This window comes from Aotus nancymaae, unplaced genomic scaffold (genome assembly GCF_030222135.1).
Source record: "Aotus nancymaae isolate 86718 unplaced genomic scaffold, 86718_ANA_hifiasm-v0.15.2.pri h1tg000030l, whole genome shotgun sequence".
NCBI classification, from domain to species: domain Eukaryota; kingdom Metazoa; phylum Chordata; class Mammalia; order Primates; family Aotidae; genus Aotus; species Aotus nancymaae.
Window position 1 is genome coordinate 28,810,676 of NW_026988443.1, and position 21,897 is coordinate 28,832,572.

The window sequence follows — 21,897 nt, forward strand, 5'->3', positions numbered from 1 at the left end:
GTGGAACAGGAGAATAAGCGGCCTGGCTGCAGGCATGTGCTGTTCCTCAGGGCTGCATCCGACACACAGCAACCCCACCAGAATTAACAGGCTGCTCCGAGAAAACAGAACCCAAGGGGGAGGGGGACTCGTGCCCTGAGGCCTGCACCACCCCGGCTTGCCCTGTTTTGAATGCAGAATTTGAAATCAGCTGTCACCGTCACTCAGGTCCACAGTGGAGCCTGCTTCTGTCCTGCCTGTCAGACACATGTCCTGCCACCATGAGAAGCTGAATGTGGGAAGGTAAGAAGAGTCCAGAGTGAATATTAGGAGGAGGAAGTAGAAGGTCAAGGGAGGCTGCAAAGCAAAAAATTTTAAAGTAGGTCAAGTTCAAAATTATATCAAGGAGGCAAAGGAAGGTTCCTTTAAGTTTCACCTTGGGAAAACAGAGACACTCCCTGAAAGCGTGCAGGGCATTCCTGGGCACCCAAGTCAATTTCTACTCCAAAGGATATGGAGGAAAGGCTGGAGGGAAACAAAGGGCCTGAAGGGAAAGCAGGAAAAGCAGTCTCTAGTCTCATGTAATGTACACCCCTTGGAGTATGTTCCAAAGAGGAACGGAAGCAGAAGGAAGAGAAGCTCCAAGGTGATGCCTGCTCCAGGACAAGATGATGGGGAGGTGGGGAGGCTGCCCTGCCATCACTTCCCATGTAAGTCACTTAGCTCCATGTCATCCTTTCGGCGCTTGTGGGTGAAGAGGGAGGCGACAGGGTAGAGCTTGGCTTTGGCCTGGAAGCGGTATCCTGCGATGTCAATCTCATACTCTCCCCGGTTGATGAAATCCGCTGTCACCACCTGCTCTTCCCCTGTGTCCTCAGAAAAATTGTGCACAAAGCCCAGGCAAACGTGGCGCTCCAAGCTGTAGCTGTAGGCACTGCTGGTCGTCTTGCCAACATACTGCCCATTCCGGTAAATGGGCTCTCCCCACCAAGGCCAAAGGTCTAGGTCTGTGTCATGGTTGTCCAGAATGAACATGGTGAAGCGTTTATACACTCCATTCTGCTTCTGCTGCAGGAGGGCGTCACGACCAATGAAATCCATGCCCTAAAAAGAAAGGAATGGTCAAGTTGCCCAGCGACACTCAGACCCTTTGCACAGAAAGCAGCAGCATGGGAAGGGTCCCCTGGTGTCACTGCAATTGGGAGCGGCCACCTCCTCCCACAACCTTTCCAGCTTTAGGGAAATGGTGTGCTTGCCACCATGTGAAAAACTGCATTTGCAATATAAAATACCCTTCAGAAATTTTTGTAACAACAGAGGTACACATTTTGTTTCCTATTTTATAAACATAAAGTCACAAGACCAGATAGAACAAAATCATTTAGAAAAAAACTCACTCACTTAATAAAATACTCTATCAGTACAGTACTTTAGAAGAATGTTTTTATACTGGCCAGGCACGATGGCTGACGCCTATAATCCCACCATTTTGGGAGGCTGAGGCGGGTGGATCACCAGAGGTCAGGAGTTTGAGACCAGCCTGGCCAACATGGCAAAACCCCATATCTAGTAAAAATACAAATATTAGCTGGGTGTGGTGGAGTGTGCCTGTAGTTCCAGCTACCTGGGAGACTGAGACAAAACAATCACTTGAACCTGGGAGGCAGAGGCTGCAGTGAGCCGAGATGGCACCACTACACTCCAGCCTGGGCAACAGAACAAGACTCTTGTCTCCAAAAAAAAAAACTGTTTTTTATGTAATCCCAAAAGAAAACCATGTACATATATCTATATTCAATGCATATACATTTATATATGCATATATACAACAACTAAGACTAGAATAAACTATTAACAATTATCTTTTTTTTTTTTTTTTTTTTTTTGAGATGGAGTCTCACTCTGTGGCCGGGCTGGAGGGCAGTGGTGCAATCTCGGCTCACTGTAACATCCACCTCCCAGGTTCAAGCGATTCTGCTGCCTCAGCCTCCCAAGTAGCTGGTCATGCACCACCATGGCCAGCTATTTTTTTGTATTTTTTCTAGAGACAGGGTTTCACCATGTTGGCCAGGATGGTCTTGATCTCCTCACCTCATGATCTGCCCACCTAGGACTCCCAAAGTGCTGGGATTACAAGTGTTAGCCACTGTGCCCAGCTGTGATTATCTTTAAACAGACAAAATATGGGTGATTTTTAATGTCCTGATTTGTATTTTCCAAAATGAGTTATTACCTTTTTTTTTTTTTTTGAGATGGACCCTTGCTCTGTTGCCCAGGTGGGACACTACAACCTCTGCCTCCCAGGTTGGGACACTTCTCGTGCCTCAGCCTCCCGTGTAGCTGGGATTACAGGCCTGCACCATCACGCCTAATTTTTTTATTTTTAGTAGAGACAGGGTTTCACCAAGTTGGCCAGGCTGGTCTCAAACTCCTGACCTCAGGTGATCCGCCTACCTTGGCCTCCCAAAGTGCTGGGATTACAGGCGTGAGCTACTGTGCCCTGCCTACTTTTGTACCAGAGAAAAATCATTACATGTCATTGCTCAAAAAGAATACTGTAGCTCTACTGTACCAACAGGGTTACTTTATTAAGCAAGGTACAATACAGCAAGCAGGTGGTATCCAACCACCTATGTCAAAAAAAAAGTAGGGAGGGGACATACTTGAACAGGACTGGACTACACTGATGCCCTCTAAGAGGAAAGACGAGACACTGGCTCATTCTGGAAAGGAAACAGCAGATTAGGTGGGGTTCAGAGTGGGGAAAGAGACTCACTTTTCATGGGACATTCTCTTGAACTATGATTTTCTTTAAAAAAAAAAAAAAATCATGTTCATATATTACTTTAAGAAAAAAAACAGGCCGGATGCAGTGGCTCACGCCTGTTAATCCCAGCACTCTGGGAGGCCGAGGTGGATGGATCACAAGGTCAAGAGATCGAGACCATCCTGGCCAATAGGGTAAAACCATCTCTACTAAAAATACAAAAATTAGCTGGGCATGGTGGCATGTGCCTGTAGTCCACGCTACTCGGGAGGCTGAGGCAGGAGAACTGCTTGAACCCAGGAGGTGGAAGCTGCAGTGAATTGTGCCACTGCACTCCAGCCAGCCTGGCAAGAGAGCCAGACTCTGTCTCAAAAACAAAACAAAACAAAAAAACCCAGACCGGGCACGGTGGCTCAGGCCTGTAATCCCAGCACTTCAGAAGGCTGAGGTGGGTGAATCACCTGAGGTCAGAAGTTCAAGACCAGCCTGACCAATATGGTAAAACCCTACCTCTGCTAAAACTACAAAAATTAACCAGGCGTGGCAGCACATGCCTGTAATCCTAGCTACCTGGGAGGCTAAGGCAGGAGAACTGCTTAAACCTGGGAGGTGGAGGTTGCAGTGAGCTGAGACTGGGCCACTGTACTCCAGCCTGGGCAAGACAGCAAGACTCAGTCCCCCCCAAAAAAAACAACAAAAGAACCAAAAATTAGGCTGGGCAGGGTGTCTCACGCCTGTAATCCCAGCACTGAGAGGCTGAGGCAGGTGAATCACCTGAGCTCAGGAGTTTGAGACCACCCTGGCCAATGTGGTGAAACCCTGTCTCTACCAAAATACAAAAAAATTAGCTGGGTATGGTGGCATGTGTTTGTGGTCCCAGCTACTTGGGAGGCTGAGGTGGGAGAATCACTTGAGCATGAGAGGCAGACGCTGCAGTGAGCCAACATCGCGCCACTGCATTCCAACCTGGGTGACAGAGTGAAACCCTGTCTCAAAATCAAAAACAAAAAAACCCCAAAAAATTAGGCAGCTGACTATAAGATGACTAATTTGTATAAATATTTGTGGCATGTTAATGAGTCAACAAATCAACTCAGAACAGCTTCCCAGAAAGCACTGTCTTTTAGAGCGCAAAGCACTAGAAATAAATGGGTTTTTGTTTTTCTTTTTTGAAATTTTAATATAGAGACGAGGTCTCGCTGTATTGCCCAGGCTGATGTAGAACTCCTGGGCTCAAGTGATCCTCCTGCCTTGGCCTCCCAAAGTGCTAGGATTACAGTCATGAGCCGCTGCACCTGGCCAAGTGCAGTCTATTTATTTATTATGGTTTTTTGGTTTTTTTGAGACAGAGTCTTGCTCTGTCTCCCAGGCTTGAGTGCAGTAGTGAATCCCAGCTCACTGCAACCTCCGCCTGCTGGGTTCAAGAGATTCTCCTGTCTCGGCCTCCTGGGTAGCTGGGACTACAGGCACCAGGCACCACACTCAGCTATTTTTTGTATTTTTAGTAGAGATGGGGTTTCACCATGTTGGCCAGGCTGGTCTCAAACTTCTGACCTCAGGTGATTGGTCCGCCTCAAGTTTCCCAAAGTGCTGGGATTACAGGTGTGAGCCACTGTTATTATGTTTTCATTTGAAGATATTTCACCCTATAGTTTTCATTCTCAGGACACTCACGTCCCCATTTACCTAATACTAACATCAAGGCCTCAATCTTTTTCCTCTTTTCCTGCCATATCAGTTCTTCTTCCTACTCCAGTACAGATTCACTACTCAGGAAGCTGAGTGAAAGTGGAGTCTGGATAAACACAGTACCTTCTCTAATTTCACCCGAGACTCCCGTCCACATTCCAGGGGCGTGGTGAGGTTATTTATATCCTGACCCCAGAAGGCAAAAAACTTCTCAATTCGGAGACTTCGAAGAGCATAATATCCAGCATTCCGGATTCCGTATTTCTGCCCAACACTCATCACTTCATTGTATACATGCAGGGCATACTATAGGAAGAGATAGAAAGTTAGTAAGCAGTAGACCTTCAGAATTAAGCATGGAACATGTGTGGAAGCGCTGACGGCTCACACTATTAACGTGGACAAGAGAGGAGGCGCATAAAACTCCCAGGATGGGCCGGGCGCGGTGGCTCATGCCTGTAATCCCAGAACTTTCGGAGGCCGAGGCGGGTGGATCACTAGGTCAAGAGATCGAGAACATCCGGTCAACATGGTGAAACCCCGTCTCTACTAAAAATACAAAAAATTAGCTGGGCATGGTGGTGCGTGCCTGTAATCCCAGCTACTCAGGAGGCTGAGACAGGAGAATTGCCTGAACCCAGGAGGCGGAGGTTGCGGTGAGCCGAGATCGTGCCATTGCACTCCAGCCTGGGTAACGAGCGAAACTCCATCTCAGAAAAACAAACAAAACAAACAAACAAACAAACAAAACTCCCAGGATATCTCATCCTTGATGCACTCAGGCACAGCCCAGGAGTGACGAGCTGGGGTCACCCCAGCCTGGACTTAAGCTCCATAACAGCACGATCCATGTCTTTTCACCTCTCTAAAATGTCTTGTGTGGTGATTCTAGCACTCAGCAATTATTTTTTTCTTTGAGACGAAGTTTTGCTCTTGTTGTCCAGGCTGGAGTGCAATGGTGCAATCTCGGCTCACTGCAATCTCCACCTCCCAGGTTTAAGCGATTCTCTTGCCTCAGCCTCCCAAGTAGCTGGGATTACAGGCCTGCGCCACAACATTTGGCTAATTTTGTATTTTTAGTAGAGATGGGATTCCACCATGCTGGCCAGGCTGGTCTCGAACTCCTGATTTCAGGTGATCCACCCACCTCGGCCTCTCAAAATGCTGGGATTACAGGGGTAAGCCACCACACCCAGCCTTTTCAGCAATTCCTTAATAACAACTTGTAGAAGCAGTCTCACCATTTGGTAATTGCCAATCCTATCATCATTTCTACAACAGCCCACTCACCCTCCACAGTCTTCATCTGATTCTGGCTTTGTTGTTTTGCTCCAATTTCCCAACCACTGTCATTTCCTCATTGGCTGGCCCAAGCTGTGAGACCCAGCTCTTACAGGTGACTTGAGATGCGTGCACACATCGGATGAAGCCAGGGGAGCCAGGAAGGCAGGGCTGGCCCGCTCATATTCCACAGCTTTGAGGCTCTCAAGCTGCTCTTTTCTCAGTTTCAGAATCATGTACATTATCAGATAAGTGAACAGAAGGTTTTCCAAACTGGAAGCAAATATTCAATCTCTGTCTGAACATATGCTGTTAAGTTTAAAGTCCAACAAAAATCAGACTATACTGTTTGCTTTAAAAATTGTAAAATGAAATACAAAGCAAGACAGCAAAAAACCAGCTTCAGTGGTACTGCAGTTCTTCATGCTAGCACAGTATGTCTCTAAAAACTGCACCACTGTAGCTGAATAGGCATCCACGAAACACATCACTATGATCAAGACAACTTTATTTATTTATTTTTGAGACAGAGTCTTGCTCTGTTGCCCAGGCTGGAATGCAGTGGCACGATCTTGGCTTACTGCAATCTCCAACTCCTGGGTTCAAGCGATTCTCCTGCCTCAGCCTCCCAAGTAGCTGGGATTCCATAAGCCCGCCACCACACTTGGCTAATTTTTGTATTTTTAGTAGAGACGAGGTTTCACCATGTTGACCAGGCTGGTCTCAAACTCCTGACCTCAGGTGATTCACCCGCCTTGGCTTCCGAAAGTGCTGGGATTACAGGTGTGAGCCACCATGCTGGGAAGACAACCTTAAATATGCAAAAAAGGAATCCATACTATTGCATGCAACACCTGCCTGTGGTATGTGTGAAGGGAAACACCTGAATCAGCCAAGGTGGGTAAGGGGAGCCACAGAATGCGGCAGGACGAGGAGAATACACAGCTGGTATCTCTGGGGAGTGTGGTGCTCTCCCACATCAAGCTCAATCCCCGGTACTTTGAGTAACAGGAAAACCAAGGAGGAAAGCTATAACCAGGTGACTAGTGCTGGGCCAGATCCAACCACATGACTATTGTTTGGAAAATCAAAGAAGAGTGGGTCTCCACCATTTACTCGTCTTTCTCACAAAATACCAGACATTTAGTGGGAAGAAAACAAGAACCTGCCCCCTGCCCCCATGTTTTGGAAAACCTCTTCTCAAAGAGACAAGCATAAGCTTCCCGAGGACAAAAGCCAGCTTAAAAAAGGTCCAAGAATGGCACAATTAATCTCTTGGACTCATGAAAAATCGTAAGAATGGGAACAGCTCAGAGAAATCAGAAGGCTGAAACCAAGGCCTCCAAGCAAGGACGAAGCTGTGAGAGCCCCAGAGCCTCCCCTTCCTAATGAGGTTTGGCCACAAGCACCCAGGTGACAACACCTAAACCAATGTGTAGAACTCAGAATCAACCTGTCTGCACAGGCAAACCATGGGAGTTGCATGTTTAAACTCTTTCCAAGTCTTGAACAATTTCTTCATATTGTTATAATACTTCTGAGTGTAAAAAAGCAGATGAAATTTCATGGGTTGCTTTATTTAATAATCTTAAAAGGGCCAGGCACAGTGGCTCGAATAACTACAAAGAGGGCCAGGCACAGTGGTTCATGCCTGTAATTCCAGCACTTTGGGAGGCTGAGACAGGAGGATCATTTGAGGCTGGAGTTTGAGTCCAGCTTGGGCAACATAATGAGACTCACCGCTACAAAAAATAAAAAACAGCTGGGTACCTGTGGTCCTACCTACTCAGGAAGCTGAGGTAGAAAGACTGCTTGAACCCAGAAGTTCAAGGCTACAGTGAGCTATGATCATGCCATTGCACTAAAAAATAATAACAGGCCAGGTGTGGTGGCTCATGCCTGTAACCTCAGCACTTTGGGAGGCCAAGGTGGGCAGATCATGAGGTCAGGAGTTCGAGACCAGCCTGGCCAATATGGTGAAACCCTGTCTCTACTAAAAATACAAAAATTAGCTGGGTATGGTGGTGCACATCTATAGTCCTAGCTACTCAGGAGGTTGAAGCAGAAGAATTGCTTGAATCTGGGAGGCGGAGGTTACAGTGAGCCAAGATCACACCACTGAACTCTGTCTCAAAATAATAATAATAATAATGAATAATAATAATTAAGGATGGGGTGGTGGCTCACACCTGTAATCCCAATACTTTGGGAAGCTGAGGCGATAGGATCACTAGAGTCCAGGAGATTGAGACCAGCCTAGGCAACACAGCAAGACCAGCCTCTAGAAAAATAAAATTAAAAAATTAGCTGGGCATGTTAGCACATGCCTGTAGTCCCAGCTATTCAGGAAGCTGAGGCAGGAGGATCACTTGAGCCTAGGAGGTCAAGCTGCAGTAAGCCAGCCTGGGCGACAGAGCGACATCCTATCTCAAAAAAAAAAAATTAAAAGAAAACCTATCACTACGAGTAATATGAGGAGCATCAAGAAGAAAACAAGCATGCCTAATGCTTACAATAACTGCTACCTGTAACAGTAGGACAAAGAAAGGAAATTACAGGAATAAAGATTGTGGAGAAGGAAACTATTACTATTTGCATATGGTAAGACTGAACCTGGCCTGCAGACCTTTTTATAACAGCAAAAGACTGGAAATACCATAAATGTCTATTAGTATCGGAATGAATTAGTATCACAATGGAATGCTATGCCACTGTTAAAAAATTTTAAAAGAAAGAACGAGGAAGCTCTTTTTCTTTAGTTACCAACAAAGAAAGAGCTCTAAGAGAAATTGTGACGTGAGACCAGATGCAGTGGCTCACGCCTGTAATCCTTTGGGAGGCTGAGGCAGGTGGATCACTTGAGGTCAGGAGTTCGAGACTAGCCTGGCCAACATGGTGAAACCCCATCTCTACCAAAAATACAAAAATTAGCCAGGCATGGTGTTGTGCACCTGTAATCCCAGCTACTCAGGAGGCTAAGGCAGGAGAATCATTTGAACTCAGGAGACGAAGGTTGCAGTGACCAAGACTGCGCCACTACACTTCAGCCTAGGCAACAGAGTGAGACTCTGTATCAATTAAAAAAAAATATTGTGAAGTGAAAAATAAAAAAGGATGAAGAATAGCAGTATGCTTCTATTTCTGTTTTTAAAAAGGGGGCTTGGGCCGGGCGCAGTGGCTCACGTCTATAATCCTAGCACTTTGGGAGGCCGAGGTGGGTGGATCACCTGAGGTCAGGAGTTTGAGATTAGCCTGAGTGACATGGAAAACCCATCTCTACAAAAAAATACAAAAATCAGCCAGGCATGGTGGCGCATGCCTACAGTCCCAGCTACTTGGGAGGCTGAGGTGAAAGGGTGGCTTGAACTCAGCAGGTCAAGGCTGCAGTAAGCTGCAGTCATGCCACTGCATTGCACCCTAGGCAACAGAGTGAGACCTTGTCTCAAAAAAAAAAAGTCACTGTGAATTTGCTTGCATATGCATAAAAATCGGATATGACATATAAAAATAATACTAATATTATTGGTGGCTGTTGGGGAGAACTGATCAGATGGTGCCAAATACTTTTTAAATGTATTACCTATTCAAAAAAACTTAAGTAACTTAGTTAAAAATGGTCAAATCTCTTCAATGTAGGGTACACCTCAGTTCCCAAGGCCCAATCAGACACAGCCCTCCAAACCCGCCAGTGCTGGTGACTGCTGGGAGCGCCTGCACCCCACAGCATTTCTAGGAAGGGAAGGGTGCCCTCTCACCTCTATGGGGATGTACAGCATGAATCCTGGCTCTCCTGTGTGTGTCATGCTCATCACGCGGATCCCATTTGCATAGCCCACGCTCATCTCCTGCAGGGACAAAGGCAGCAGTCAGCCTGGGCACTCACACCACTTGTTAAGGGAGGGACGCCTGGGAAAATCTTTCATTAATGCTGCACCCTCTGTTTACTGCAGAGGGAGATAGACTTCAAGGCAAGAGTTTCATCCTGAAAGTGGTGCATTTCCAGGTCCTGAGGCACCGAGAATGGAGCACCGTCTCTACGACATCTCTGCCTGCTACTGTTACCATTTCACGAGTTTTAGCCAGGCTGATGGTGGAGAATGGAGGGAAGTCCATGACAAACACAAAATATTCCTCCTTGCCAGGTCCTTGTATTAGTCAGGGATAGCAGACACAACAAGGACAAGACAAGTGTCTTCTCTGGGGGACTCGGCAGACAAAGCCTGGCCACCTGCCATACAAAAGATGATTCTCAATGCCCACAGACATGACTCATCTGCTACCCTGGGGTCAAAGGTGGGCTTTTGATTCTCAGAACATGTTACACAGCAGTTCAGTTCCTGCCGGTGATGCAACTGCTTTTCCTATAAAGTAAAGTGGAAAGTCCCGCACAGCAATGAAGCAAACCGCTTCCATAGTACACAGACAGGATGTGGCACTCGCCAGGCGAGAGGGTATGGGTGACTCCTCCAAGCAGCAGAGATCACTGGGAGGGGACCACTGATGGCTAACAGTGGAGAGTTTTCTATTGCTTTCATTCTACCTACGAGAAGGAAAACTGTAACAATTTGTAGGTGGATCCCAACTTTGGTTGAAATTCAGAGTTTCCATCAGTAACTGGAAGTTGCTGGTTACAGGCTGCCAAAATGGCTGTCCCTTGGCCCTCTCTAATCAGCTGCTTCTTGGGGAGGATTCCGTTGTCCCTGCTTTCATTCAGTTACAGTTTGTTTCACTCAGCTGTGGTAGCCACTTATAGCAAAGAAAATTATGTAAGAAGTTCAGAGATTCACCTACACCATTTCTTCCCTGAAGATGCCACATACACAGAAGTTACTCTGTGTATGGAGAGAAGGTACCTAACCTTGATGGACATTTCTGGGTGTCAGTGTCATAATCCTGTAACTTCAAATTTTAATCCACTGTTACAGAAACTAAAAAGTATACAGACTTTACATTTAGAGAAGCTAAAACCACTTCAAAGATATCCGAATGCTTACTAAATAAAGAAAGCTTGGAGTGTAAAACATAAATATACTCAGTCACTTCCTTGCTAATAAAGGTCAGCCCTTTTTTTTTTTTTTTTTTTTTTTTTGGAGATGGAGTCTCACTCTGTTGCCTAGACTGGAGCGTAATGGTGCAATCTGAGCTCACTACAACCTCCGCCTCCTGGGTTCAAGCAATTCACATGTCTCAGCCTCCCGAGTAGCTGGGACCACAGGCATGCGCCACCACACCTGGCTAATTTTTCTTTTTCTGGTAGAGACAGGGTTTCACCATGTTGGCTAGGCTGGTCTCGAACTCCTCACAAGTGATCCACCTGCCTTGGCCTCCCAAACTGCTGGGATTACAGGCATGAGTCATTGCGCCTGGCCAGCACACTCTTTCATTTGAGACAGAGTCTCACTCTGTTACCCAGGCTGGAATGCAGTGGTGCAATCTCAGCTCACTGGAACCTCTGCCTCCCAGGTTCAAGTGATTCCCAAGCCTCAGTCTCCTGAGTAGCTGGGACTACAGGCGTGCACCACCACACCCAGCTAATTTTTGTATTTTTAATAGAAACAGGGTTTCACCATGTTGGCCAGGCTAGTCTCAAACTCCTGACTTTGGGTGATCTGCCTGCCTCGGCCTCCCAAGTTTTGGGATTACAGGCGTGAGCCCCTGCGCTTGGCCAGGACACTCTTCGTGGGCATTAACGCCATAGTAAGAATATGTAATTGCCCCCGCTATGAGAGATATATTCTCTGCCCATTTAAGAAACAGAAATTTACCAGCACTCACCTTGCAAAAGAGACTTGGGAAGTGGTCTGGAGTCATAGGGGCATACGATAACTCGGACAGCACATCCACAGCTCGAGGGCCAATCAGATTGAGGGCTAAATGGAAAAGATCAAGAGATGTCCAGCTCTCCTGCTGAACAGCTGAACCAATGGTAAAGGTCTACTGTAGACTTGCTTAGCCATGGCCAGGCCTGGGTACTGAGACCAGCAATGTCCACTTGCTTAGGCACTCCAAGGATGGATGCTAAACATCCCAATTCTGGTAAACACACCTCTGCCAAGAGGGCCTGCTGAAGGCAGCTACTGACTGCTGCTTGCATTGAGAGAGCCTGGCTAAATATGCTTCCTCTGCCTGATACCAAGGAAGACAACGTTCCAGATCTCCTCTGCAGTTACAGAGGACTGCAAGACAAGTCCTGGCCAATAAGACACAAGCCCACTTGCAGGGCTGGCCATAACTGCCCTACACAATTCCCATTCTCTTCCCAGCGTGGCTATGTGATGGATGAAGCCCCAAAACCACTAAGTACCTGGAGGAGATCTGCCCAGTCAAAAAGTATACAGACTTTACATTCAGATAAGTGAAATCTACTTCAAAGATATCCTAATGCTTACTAAATAAGGAAAACTTTATTCTGAACTCCCATATCTGTAACAGCAGCTTGTGCCAATTACATGCCATCTATTCTAACACAGGCTAGAACATGACTTTCGTTCAGTAACATTCTATAGTTTGCCAATCTAGAAGCAGAATTTAAATCATATTTGCTACTGTAAGGAGTTCAGAATGAGGGCCTGGGAGGGCAAACGCTGCTAGGGCTGAGGGGCAGGATCAGTTAGGTGGGAGGGCAGGAGGTGTTAAGCCAAGACTGCTGAGGATGAGAAAATCAGGGAACCAAGTCATCCTTAAAAATTAGGTACTCACACACGCACAAAAAGACATTTTGAAGAAAATATTACTTAGGTAGTAAATACAGAAATACTCTAAATATTATTTACTCATTCATTCAATAAATAATTGACCTCCTACATGCAAGCTATACGGGATATAGCAGTGAATAAAACAAATAGAACCAAACCACTAATTCATTTCACAGTCCACTTATAAAAAGAGGAAGGGGCTGGGTGTAGTGGCTCATGTCTGTAATCTCAGTACTTTGGGAGGAGGCAGGCAGATTACTTGAGCCCAGAGTTTGAGACCAGCCTGGGGAAAATGGCGAGATCCTATCTCTACAAAAAAATTAAAAATTAGCTGGGTGCAGTGGCATGTGCCTGTGGTCCCAGATACTCTGGAGGCTGAGGTGGGAGAATCACTTGAGCTCAGGAGGTTGAGGCTACAGTGAGTTGTGATGGCACCACTACAGTCCAGCCTGGGCAAAAGAGCAAGACCTTGTCTCAAAAAAAAAAAAAAGAAAAGGAAGTATTAGATATCAATTATTTTTTTTTTCAGACGGAGTCTCGCTGTGTCACCCAGGCTGGAGTACAGTGGGGTGATCTCGGCTCACTGCAACCTCTGCCTCACGGGTCCAAGCAATTCTTCTGCCTCAGCCTCCAGAGTAGCTGGGACTACAGGTGTGCACTGCCATGCCTGGCTAATTTTTTTTATTTTTAGTAGAAACAGGGTTTCACCTCATTGGCCAGGCTGGTCTTGAACTCCTGACCTGGTGATCTGTCTGCCTCAGCCTCCCAAAGTGCTGGGATTATAGACGTGAGCCACTGCACCCGGCTAAAGATCAATTTTCTATGAGCAGAGATTCGCTTCTATGCTAACTCTGATGTCCATTTTTGAGAGTCAAATATAAAGAAGGCAAACGTGGATGACACATCTGGATCAGCTGGCCTTTTCCACGTAGCTGAGCCCAGAAACCCCAGTACCTGTGTACTTCCAGGTGACATCCTCCAGGAGGAGGTTGCTGTCTTTTGGCATGTGTTTCTTGAGCCAGGCCCAACAGTGGACCTGCTGGTCAGTTGGAGAGATCATGAAGAAACTGAAAAGTGAGACCACAAAATAATCAAAACCAGGCAGCAGAAAAAGGATCAAGAAGCAATCAAACTCTCATTTAGTTTCAAAGCAATAAGGCAAATACTAGGAAATGATTTCTTAGCTTTCACAGAAGGCCAGTAGCACCATTCTAGGATACACCACCTAATGACAGAACAAAATTCTGGCTTCCTGTTAGTGCCAAGAAATTATACAGATTTACTAACGTAAGACATCGGCTGGGCACAGTGGCCCATGCCTGTAATCCCAGAACTTTGGGAGGCCAAGGTGGGTGGACTGCTTGAACTCAAGTGTTCGAGACCAGCCTGAACAATGTTGCAAAAGACTATCTCTACAAAAAAAACAAAAATTAGCTGGGTGAGGTGGCGGGTACCTGTGGTCCCAACCATTTGGCGAGCTGAGGTGGGAGGATTACTTGAGCCCAGGAGGTCAAGGGTACAGTGAGCCATGATCACATCACTGCACTCCAGCCCAGGTGACAAAGTGAGACCCTGTCTCAAAAAAAAAAAAGACAAAGCATCTTCTCCCAGTAGGGCACATAATCTGGTGGGCTTTTTTTTCTTTTCCTTCTGGTCATTCCTTTTTGTTTAGGGCTACTAATAAACTGGCTTTAATTTCATGAAATGATTCTTAGTCCCTGGGATTTATGGTTCCTGGAGAGGTGCCTGAGAGCCTCTGCTCTAGTACCCCTAAGGAGTAAACGTGCTGGAGGGAGCAGAGTGGGGCGTCAGCTCATCTCACCTGCGCTTGCTCAGTCGTGCTATGCTGCAGTCGTTTTCATATCCTCCAACTTCGTTGAGCATGCCGGTATGAACAATGTGGCCCACAGGCACGTCCAGGTCGTTGGAGAAGAGGTACTGTAGAACTTCTAATGCCTGATCCCCAGTGGACTGCAGGGTTAGGGAATGAAGCAGAGAGAGTGAGCGCAGGGGCACCTGGCTGGGCGACATGGCCCAACCAGCAATGAACCTTGCTGAGAAAATTCAATCAGCCAATACCCATGTGACAACATTTGCAGACCTACTCTACTGCAAGAAGCTGCAGGGAATGTTAGCTATTGATTCTTATGATAAACAGACCTAATACATTAAAAACCAGAAACAATGAGCTAAAAATTCATAAAAATGTTATAATACAGACGAAACACTAAAATATACCAGAATTCTTTTTTTTTTTTTGAGACGGAGTTTCGCTCTTGATACCCAGGCTGGAGCGCAATGGCGCGATCTCGGCTCACCGCAATCTCCGCCTCCTGGGTTCAGGCAATTCGCCTGCCTCAGCCTCCTGAGTAGCTGGGATTACAGGCACGCGCCACCGTGCCCAGCTAATTTTTTGTATTAGTAGAGACGGGGTTTCACCATGTTGACCAGGATGGTCTCGATCTCTTGACCTCGTGATCCACCCGCCTCGGCCTCCCAAAGTGCTGGGATTACAGGCTTGAGCCACCGCGCCCGGCCACCAGAATTCTTAAGAAATCAGGTTTTTAAATTTGAGATGGAGTCTCATTCTGTTGCCTAGGCTGAGTGCAATGCCGCAATCTCAGCTCATTGCAACCTCCACCTCCTGGGTTCATGAGATTCTCCTGCTTCAGCCTCCCGAGTAGCTGGGATTACATGCGCCCACCACCACACCTGGCTAATATTTTTTTTTTTGAGACAGAGTTTCACCCTTGCCACCCAGGCTGGAGTGCAATGGTGCCATCTCAGTTCACTGCAACCTCCTGGGTTCAAGCAATTATCCTGCCTCAGCCTCCCAAGTAGCTGGGATTACAAGTACCCACCACCATTCCAGGCTAATTTTTTGTATTTTTAGTAAAGATGGGGTTTCGCCACGTTGGCCAGGCTAGCCTCGAACTCCTGACCTCAGGTGATTTGCCTGTCTCGGCCTCCCAAAGTGCTGGGACTATAGGCGTGAGCCACCACTCTTGGCCTTAATTTTTGTATTTTTAGTTAGAGATGGGGTTTCACCATGTTGACCAGGCTGGTCTTGAATTCTTGACCTCAGGCCATCTGCCCGCCTTGGCCTCCCAAAGTGCTGGGAAAACAGGCATGAGCCACTGGGCCCAGTCAGGAATCAGTTTTGAAGATGAAAAACAAAAGGCATTCAATAAATATGCAAAGTTTCCTAATCTATTATTTTGGTTCCCAAATACTTACTGTTATCTCAAATTTTGTGAAAGAGGACATGTCAATGACACACACAGCTTCCTTACAGCACTTGACTTCAGACTCCACGATGTCAAACCAGTCTGGCTTATAGAAAGTCTTGCTCTGCTCCAATGCCAGGAGGTCTACAGAATGGAAAAATCACAAGGTGGAGAGAAAACAAGCGGGCTTGTACTGGGGAGTCTCCCTGTAGTGTTTAGTGTAGTCTAACAGGTGGTTCTTATTTATTCTTCTGTGAACACATTCTAGCTTATGCATCTGAAAATACGTTTTATAATTTCCAGGACCAAAAAAAAAAAGAGGAGCAAAAATTAGGATGTGACTTCTTACCCTTGTCAGGAGGAACAAAGTACTTCGGCCTCTCAAATCCATGTTTCTCCATCCACCTGGCTCCCTGTGCATCCAGCCGGTCATAGAGAGGAGAAGTGCGTAACTGCCTACCAGTCTGGAAGTCCCAGCGGGGAACCTTCAGATCGTACATCAAAGCTACAACAGACAGGTGTGATATTCGAGAAGATAAAAGTAACATTCTACCAAATATCTGCTGCAATTACTAAAATATTTGCTAAAATTAACCTTAGAGTTAAACATATTACTGTTAGGTCCTTCATCTCCATGGATGGACGCTCTCTCCCAGACCCAAAGTGAGCACTCAGGCATTAAAGACCATCAGAGTCCTCACCATCAATGCTGTCCAACTACCAAACCAACAGTTACTTGTAACCAAGAATGGTGGTCACAACCAACTCAAAACTTAGTCCTGAGCATAAGTATGCTCAAAATATTGAGATATCATTTGTCAAAGTCTGAGAACAGCTCCTCAGTATAGGAAAATGAAATTACAACTTGAATCCACATGGTTTCTTTCAATTCCTGATACAAAAGCTGTCTCAAAGGGCTTCCTAGAAAATAAATCAGAGATCAACGTAGAATAACAAATTAAGATGAAGTGGCCATCCTTCAAAGTTGCAGCAGGGCGAAAACAAGCGAATATAGCTTTTTATATAGCTTTTTTTTTTTTTTTTTTTGAGATGGAGTCTTGCTCTGTTGCCCAGACTGGAGGGCAGTGGCTCCATCTTGGTTCACTGCAACCTCTGCCTCTAAGGTTTAAGCAATTCTCTGCCTCAGCCTCCCGAGTAGCTGGGATTACAGGCCCCCATCACCACGCCTGGCTAATTTTTGTATTTTGAGTAGAGACAGGGTTTTGACATCTTGGCCAGGCTGGTTTTGAGCTCCTGACCTCGTGATCCACCCACCTCAGCCTCCCAAAGTGCTGGGATTACAGGCATGAGCCACCGCACCTGACCTAGGAATGTTTGTTTTGTATTTATAAGTAGTTTCCAATCTTGCTGCTGTAGGGTGATTAACGATGAAAGTCACTCACAGAAGTGTGAAGCTCTGAGACTAACTTGGCAAATTCTCTGACTTGGAAAGAAAACAACTATCTCAAAAACTAATAGGGGAGTGAGAATGTGTTCATTTCAACACAGGGTCTCTCAAGTCAAACTGGGAAGGAGACACCATTGCTAATAATGTTTAGGAAGCTGCTATGTATCATCTGTAAATCCTGTTCTATTTTCTTGTTCCCAGAAAGAAACAAGGTCCAATGCACTAAATAAAATGTTATGTAAGTATCACGTGGAGCATAAAGCCCCTTATTCAGGGCCAAACCAGTCAAACGAGATGCCCAAATCAAAGCAGTTGTTAAGGAACTGAGGAAAACTCTGCCCCCTCTGAATGACAACACGGGCCACCGGGAAGATACCTACAACTAGAAGCAATTGCAATAAAGCTTCACTTACGCATGACTTCCATGACCCGGTGGCGCAGAAAGGTGCGGCTGCTCTGGAGGGCTCCAAAACGTTTCAGGTCCAATTCCCAAACGTTTTCTGAAGGATAACCATGTACCATCCATTCAGCGAGGTACCTATACAGACAGAGGGCATTTGTTGGGGCTCAGGTGTGATATTTGAGAAGATAAAAGTAATATTCTAGAAATTGAGAACCAACAGAATCAAAAGTTCCTATATTGCCACAGACTAGCTGAATAGTTTTGGGCAATTTCCTTAACTTTTTTGGAAGAAACAAACATGGGTCTGTGTACTGCTCTCAAAATGAGGATTTTACACCTGATGATAAGGTTCCCTAGAAAGTATTTAAGATATAAGCCGGCCAGGCACATTGTCTGATACCTATAATCCCAGAACTTTGGGAGGCTGAGGCAGGGGACTGCTTGAAGCCAGGAGTTGAGACCAGCCTGGGCAACATAGTTGAGACCCTGTTTCTACCGGAAAAAAAAAAAAAAAAAAAGTTTCAAAATGAGCCGGGTGTGGTGGCACATGACTTGTAGTTCTAGCTCTTCAGGAGTCTGATGCAGGCTGACCCCTTGAGCCCAGGAGTTTGAGGCTGCAGTGAGCTATAACGGTGCCACTGTACTTCAGCCTGGATGAGAATAAGATCTTGTATCAAAAAAAAAAGGAGAAGACCTTGTATCAAAAAAAGTTATAAACCACATCTATAAAGAAATAAGACTAAAACACATACAAATATACTGTAATTTAAAAATCCAATGTTTTTTTCCTCTGTATAATAGTAACCTCGGCCAGGTGCAGTGGCTCAGATCTGCAATCCCAGCACTTTGGGAGGCTGAGGCGGGCAGATCACGAGGTCAGGAGTTCAAAGACCAGTCTGTCCAATATGGTGAAACCCCGTCTCTATTACAAATACAAAAATTAGCAGGGTGTGGTGGCATGTGCCTGTAGTCCCAGCTACTCAGGAGGCTGAGGCAGGAGAATCGCTTGAACCCAGGGGGCGGAGGTTGCAGTGAGCCAAAATCGCGCTACTGAACTCTAGCCTGGGTGACAGAGCAAAACTCTGTCTCAAAAAAAAAAAAAGAAAAGTCACCTCAAGGAGATTATACAGTTATGTGACCAGATCTCCTTTGCTCCATGTTTTTGGTAATTCCTCTTCTGCAATTATTTTCAGAGCCATTCTACAAATCACTCAAGAGAACTGGTCTCATAAATTTAAAATACACTTTTCATCATGGCTACCATCTTAACCATGTTAACTATTTAAAGTGTTGAGTTCAGCGGCAGTGGGTACATTCACACTCCTGTGTAACCCTCACCACCATCCACCCCAGAACTCTTGCATTTCTGGAACTCTGTGCTCATTAAAGAACAGCTCCCCTATCCTGCCTTGGGCACCCACCATTGTACTTTCTGTCTCTATGATCTGACGACTCTAGGAACTTCATATAAGTGGAACCATATAGTATTTGTCCTTTTGTGACTGGCTTACTTAATGTTCATTAATGTCTAATTTTTAAATGAAAACTTGTGGCTGGGTGTGGTGGCTCATGCCTGTAATCCTAGGACTTTGTGAGGCCTAGGCAGGTGGATCACTTGACATCAGGAGTTCGAGACCAGTCTTGCCAACATGGTGAAACCCCATGTCTACTAAAAATACAACAATTAGCTGTGTATGGTGGCACATGCCTGTGATCCCAGCTACCTGGGAGGCTGAGGCAGGAGAATCACCTGAACCCACGAAGTGGAGGTTGCAGTGAGCCGAGATCATGCCACTGCACTCCAGCCTAGGCGAAACAGTGAAACTCCATCAAAAACAAAACAAAACAAAAACAAAACTTGAATTACCTAGTTCAGTCACCTACCTCAATCAACATACTTGGCTACCAAACTCAAATACACACTCAAATGACCGATATTTGTTACAACTGAAAAAGTACAAAAGAATACCCCACAGGATCTGTGGCTAACTCCAAAAGACAAGTTGCAAAATTTTGCTTGATGACATTTCTGGAACATGGGGAGTCTCCCATACTTAGAAGGATACAACTCTCAAATTACATGCATCTTCTCATTAGTCTTAACATACTAGGTTAATTAAATATAACACATATCATATTAACAACAAGTAATTCTAGAAGGGAAGAAACTCACAACCTGACTTATGTTCACTACTGACTTTGAGTGAAAAAGACTTACTTTCCAGCTCCTCCACCAAATGAAAGGCCAGCAGAGTTCATTCCTGCCAGGACAAAGTAGCCCTGCACTGCAGGAGACTCGCCCATGATGCACCTCATGTCTGGCGTGAAGGTCTCTGGGCAATTCACCAACTTCATGATCTCCAGACTCTCTAATTCTGGCATCCTCCTCAGAAGGGAACTCAATAGAGGCTCTGAGCAATAACAACAAACCCAAATAGAGTTCTCACCTTTAAGGAAGGAATTAAACCACTTTCAACCCCTCTACATTTTTACTCCCTCTCCTTTCAGAAAATCTCTTGGAAGAGATTTTTTTTTCTTTAAGAAGACCCAACTGGGCCATTTATCAGAAAGCAGAGGGCTGGGCATGGTGGCTCACGCTTATAACCCCAGCACTCTGGGAGGTCAAGACAGGCGGACCACAGGGTCAACAGATTGAGACCATCCTGGCCAACATGGTGAAACCCTGTCTCTACCAAAAATACAAAAGTTAGCTGGGCGTGATGGTGCGTGCCTGTAGTCCTAGCTACTCGAGAGGCTGAGGCAGGAGAATCGCCTGAGGAGCCCAGGAGGCAGAGGCTACGGTGAGCACAGATCACGCTACTGCACTCCAACCTGGTGATAGAGCGAGACTTCATCTAAAAAAAAAAAAGGAAAGCAGAAACCTTGGTAGACTTATAGGATTCAGCTGCAAAATATTTGGTATAAAGACAAGGAAAAAAGATACTGGTTAGAAAGGAAAGCAGCAGGCTGGGCGCGGTGGCTTACGCCTGTAATCCCAGCACTTTGGGAGGCCGAGGCGAGTGGATAACGAGGTCAAGAGATCGAGACCATCCTGGCCAACAAAGTGAAACCTCATCTCCACTAAAAATACAAAAAAATTAGCTGGGCGTGGTGGCGTGCGCCTGTAGTCCCAGCTACTCAGGAGGCTGAGGCAGGAGAATTGCTTGAACCCGGGAGGCAGAGGTTGCAGTGAGCTGAGGTCGCACCACTGCACTCCAGCCTGGCGCCTGGTGACGGAGTGAGACTCTGTCTCAAAAAAAAAAAGGAAAGCAGCAGAGAATAGCAAGTAAAATGCACCTACAGATAATAATCTTGAAGGGATCAGTGTGAGTGGAAAAGCTCTTAAATGGCAGCCACAGAGATTTTAATAAAAGGCAATGTTCTGAGCTGGGTACGGTGGCTCGTGCCTGCAATCCCAGCACTTTGGGAGGCCAAGGCGGGGCGGATCATTTGAGGTCAGGAGTTCAAGACAAGTCTAGCCAAAATGGCAAAACCCAGTCTTTACTTAAAATACAAAAATTAGCCGGTTGTGGTGGTGAGCACCTGTAATCTCAGCTACTCTGGAGGCTGAGGCCAGAGAATCGCTTGCATCTGAGAGGCAGAGGTTGCAATGAGCCGAGATCGTGACAGTGCACTCCAGCCTGGGCAACTAAGTGAAACTCCATCTCAAATTTAAAAAAAAAGCAATGTTCTGGATGATGGGTACATGGGGGTTCACCACACTACTTTCACCATGTTTATTTATTTATTTTTTTTTTAGTAGAGACACAGTCTCCAGTCTCACCATGTTGCCCAGGCTGGTCTTGACTTTTTGGGCTCCAAAGATCCTCCCATCTCGACCTCCCAAAGTGCTGGAATTACAGGTGTGAACCACTCTGTCCAGCTTCTATCCACTTTAAAAAGTTTGAAATTTCCCATAAGAATTATTAAAAACAGAAAGCCCATCAAGGGTCAGAGGGAATTTCTTCATCAGAGACTCTTTCATATCTTTTAAATTTGGAACTAGGTAACTATATGATTTATTCAATAAATAAAATTTTAAAACTTAACAAAAGACTACACTAACAAAACAATATTGAAAATCAAAACAAACCAGCTGGGCGCGGTGGCTCACGTCTGTAATTCCAGCACTTTTGGAGGCCAAGGCAGGTGGATCATTTGAGGCCAGGAGTTCAAGACCAGCCTGGCCAACATGGTGAATTGAAACCCCATCTCTACTAAAAATACAAAAATTAGCTGGACATGGTGGTGGTACGCACCTATAATTCCAGTTATTCGGGAGGCCGACGCACAAAAATCGCTTAAACCCAGGAGGCGGAGGTTGCAGTGAGCCTAGATTGCATCACTGCACTCCCATCTGGGTGACAGAGCAAGACTCTTGTCTCAAAAAAAAAAAAAAAAAAAAAAAAAGACCAGGCACAGTGGCTCACATCTGTAATCTCAGCACT

General features: G+C 45.8%; 1 protein-coding gene across 3 annotated transcripts in view; it reads right to left on the reverse strand.

Moving 5' to 3' along the window:
* Nucleotides 1-375: 375 nt before the first annotated feature.
* The window catches only part of PDPR (pyruvate dehydrogenase phosphatase regulatory subunit), a 47,184-nt gene continuing 25,662 nt past the window's right edge, over nucleotides 376-21,897 (reverse strand). For all 3 annotated transcript variants that reach the window (XM_021672587.2, XM_064383308.1, XM_064383309.1), the window contains 10 exons: nucleotides 19,668-19,860; nucleotides 17,460-17,584; nucleotides 15,988-16,143; nucleotides 15,649-15,782; nucleotides 14,234-14,382; nucleotides 13,366-13,478; nucleotides 11,492-11,586; nucleotides 9,472-9,561; nucleotides 4,559-4,741; nucleotides 376-1,083 (listed from right to left, as the gene is read on the reverse strand). In XM_021672587.2, coding sequence (XP_021528262.1) covers nucleotides 679-1,083; nucleotides 4,559-4,741; nucleotides 9,472-9,561; nucleotides 11,492-11,586; nucleotides 13,366-13,478; nucleotides 14,234-14,382; nucleotides 15,649-15,782; nucleotides 15,988-16,143; nucleotides 17,460-17,584; nucleotides 19,668-19,860 — 1,643 coding nt within the window. In that variant the 3' untranslated portion in view covers nucleotides 376-678. The remainder of the gene's footprint in view (nucleotides 1,084-4,558; nucleotides 4,742-9,471; nucleotides 9,562-11,491; nucleotides 11,587-13,365; nucleotides 13,479-14,233; nucleotides 14,383-15,648; nucleotides 15,783-15,987; nucleotides 16,144-17,459; nucleotides 17,585-19,667; nucleotides 19,861-21,897) is intronic.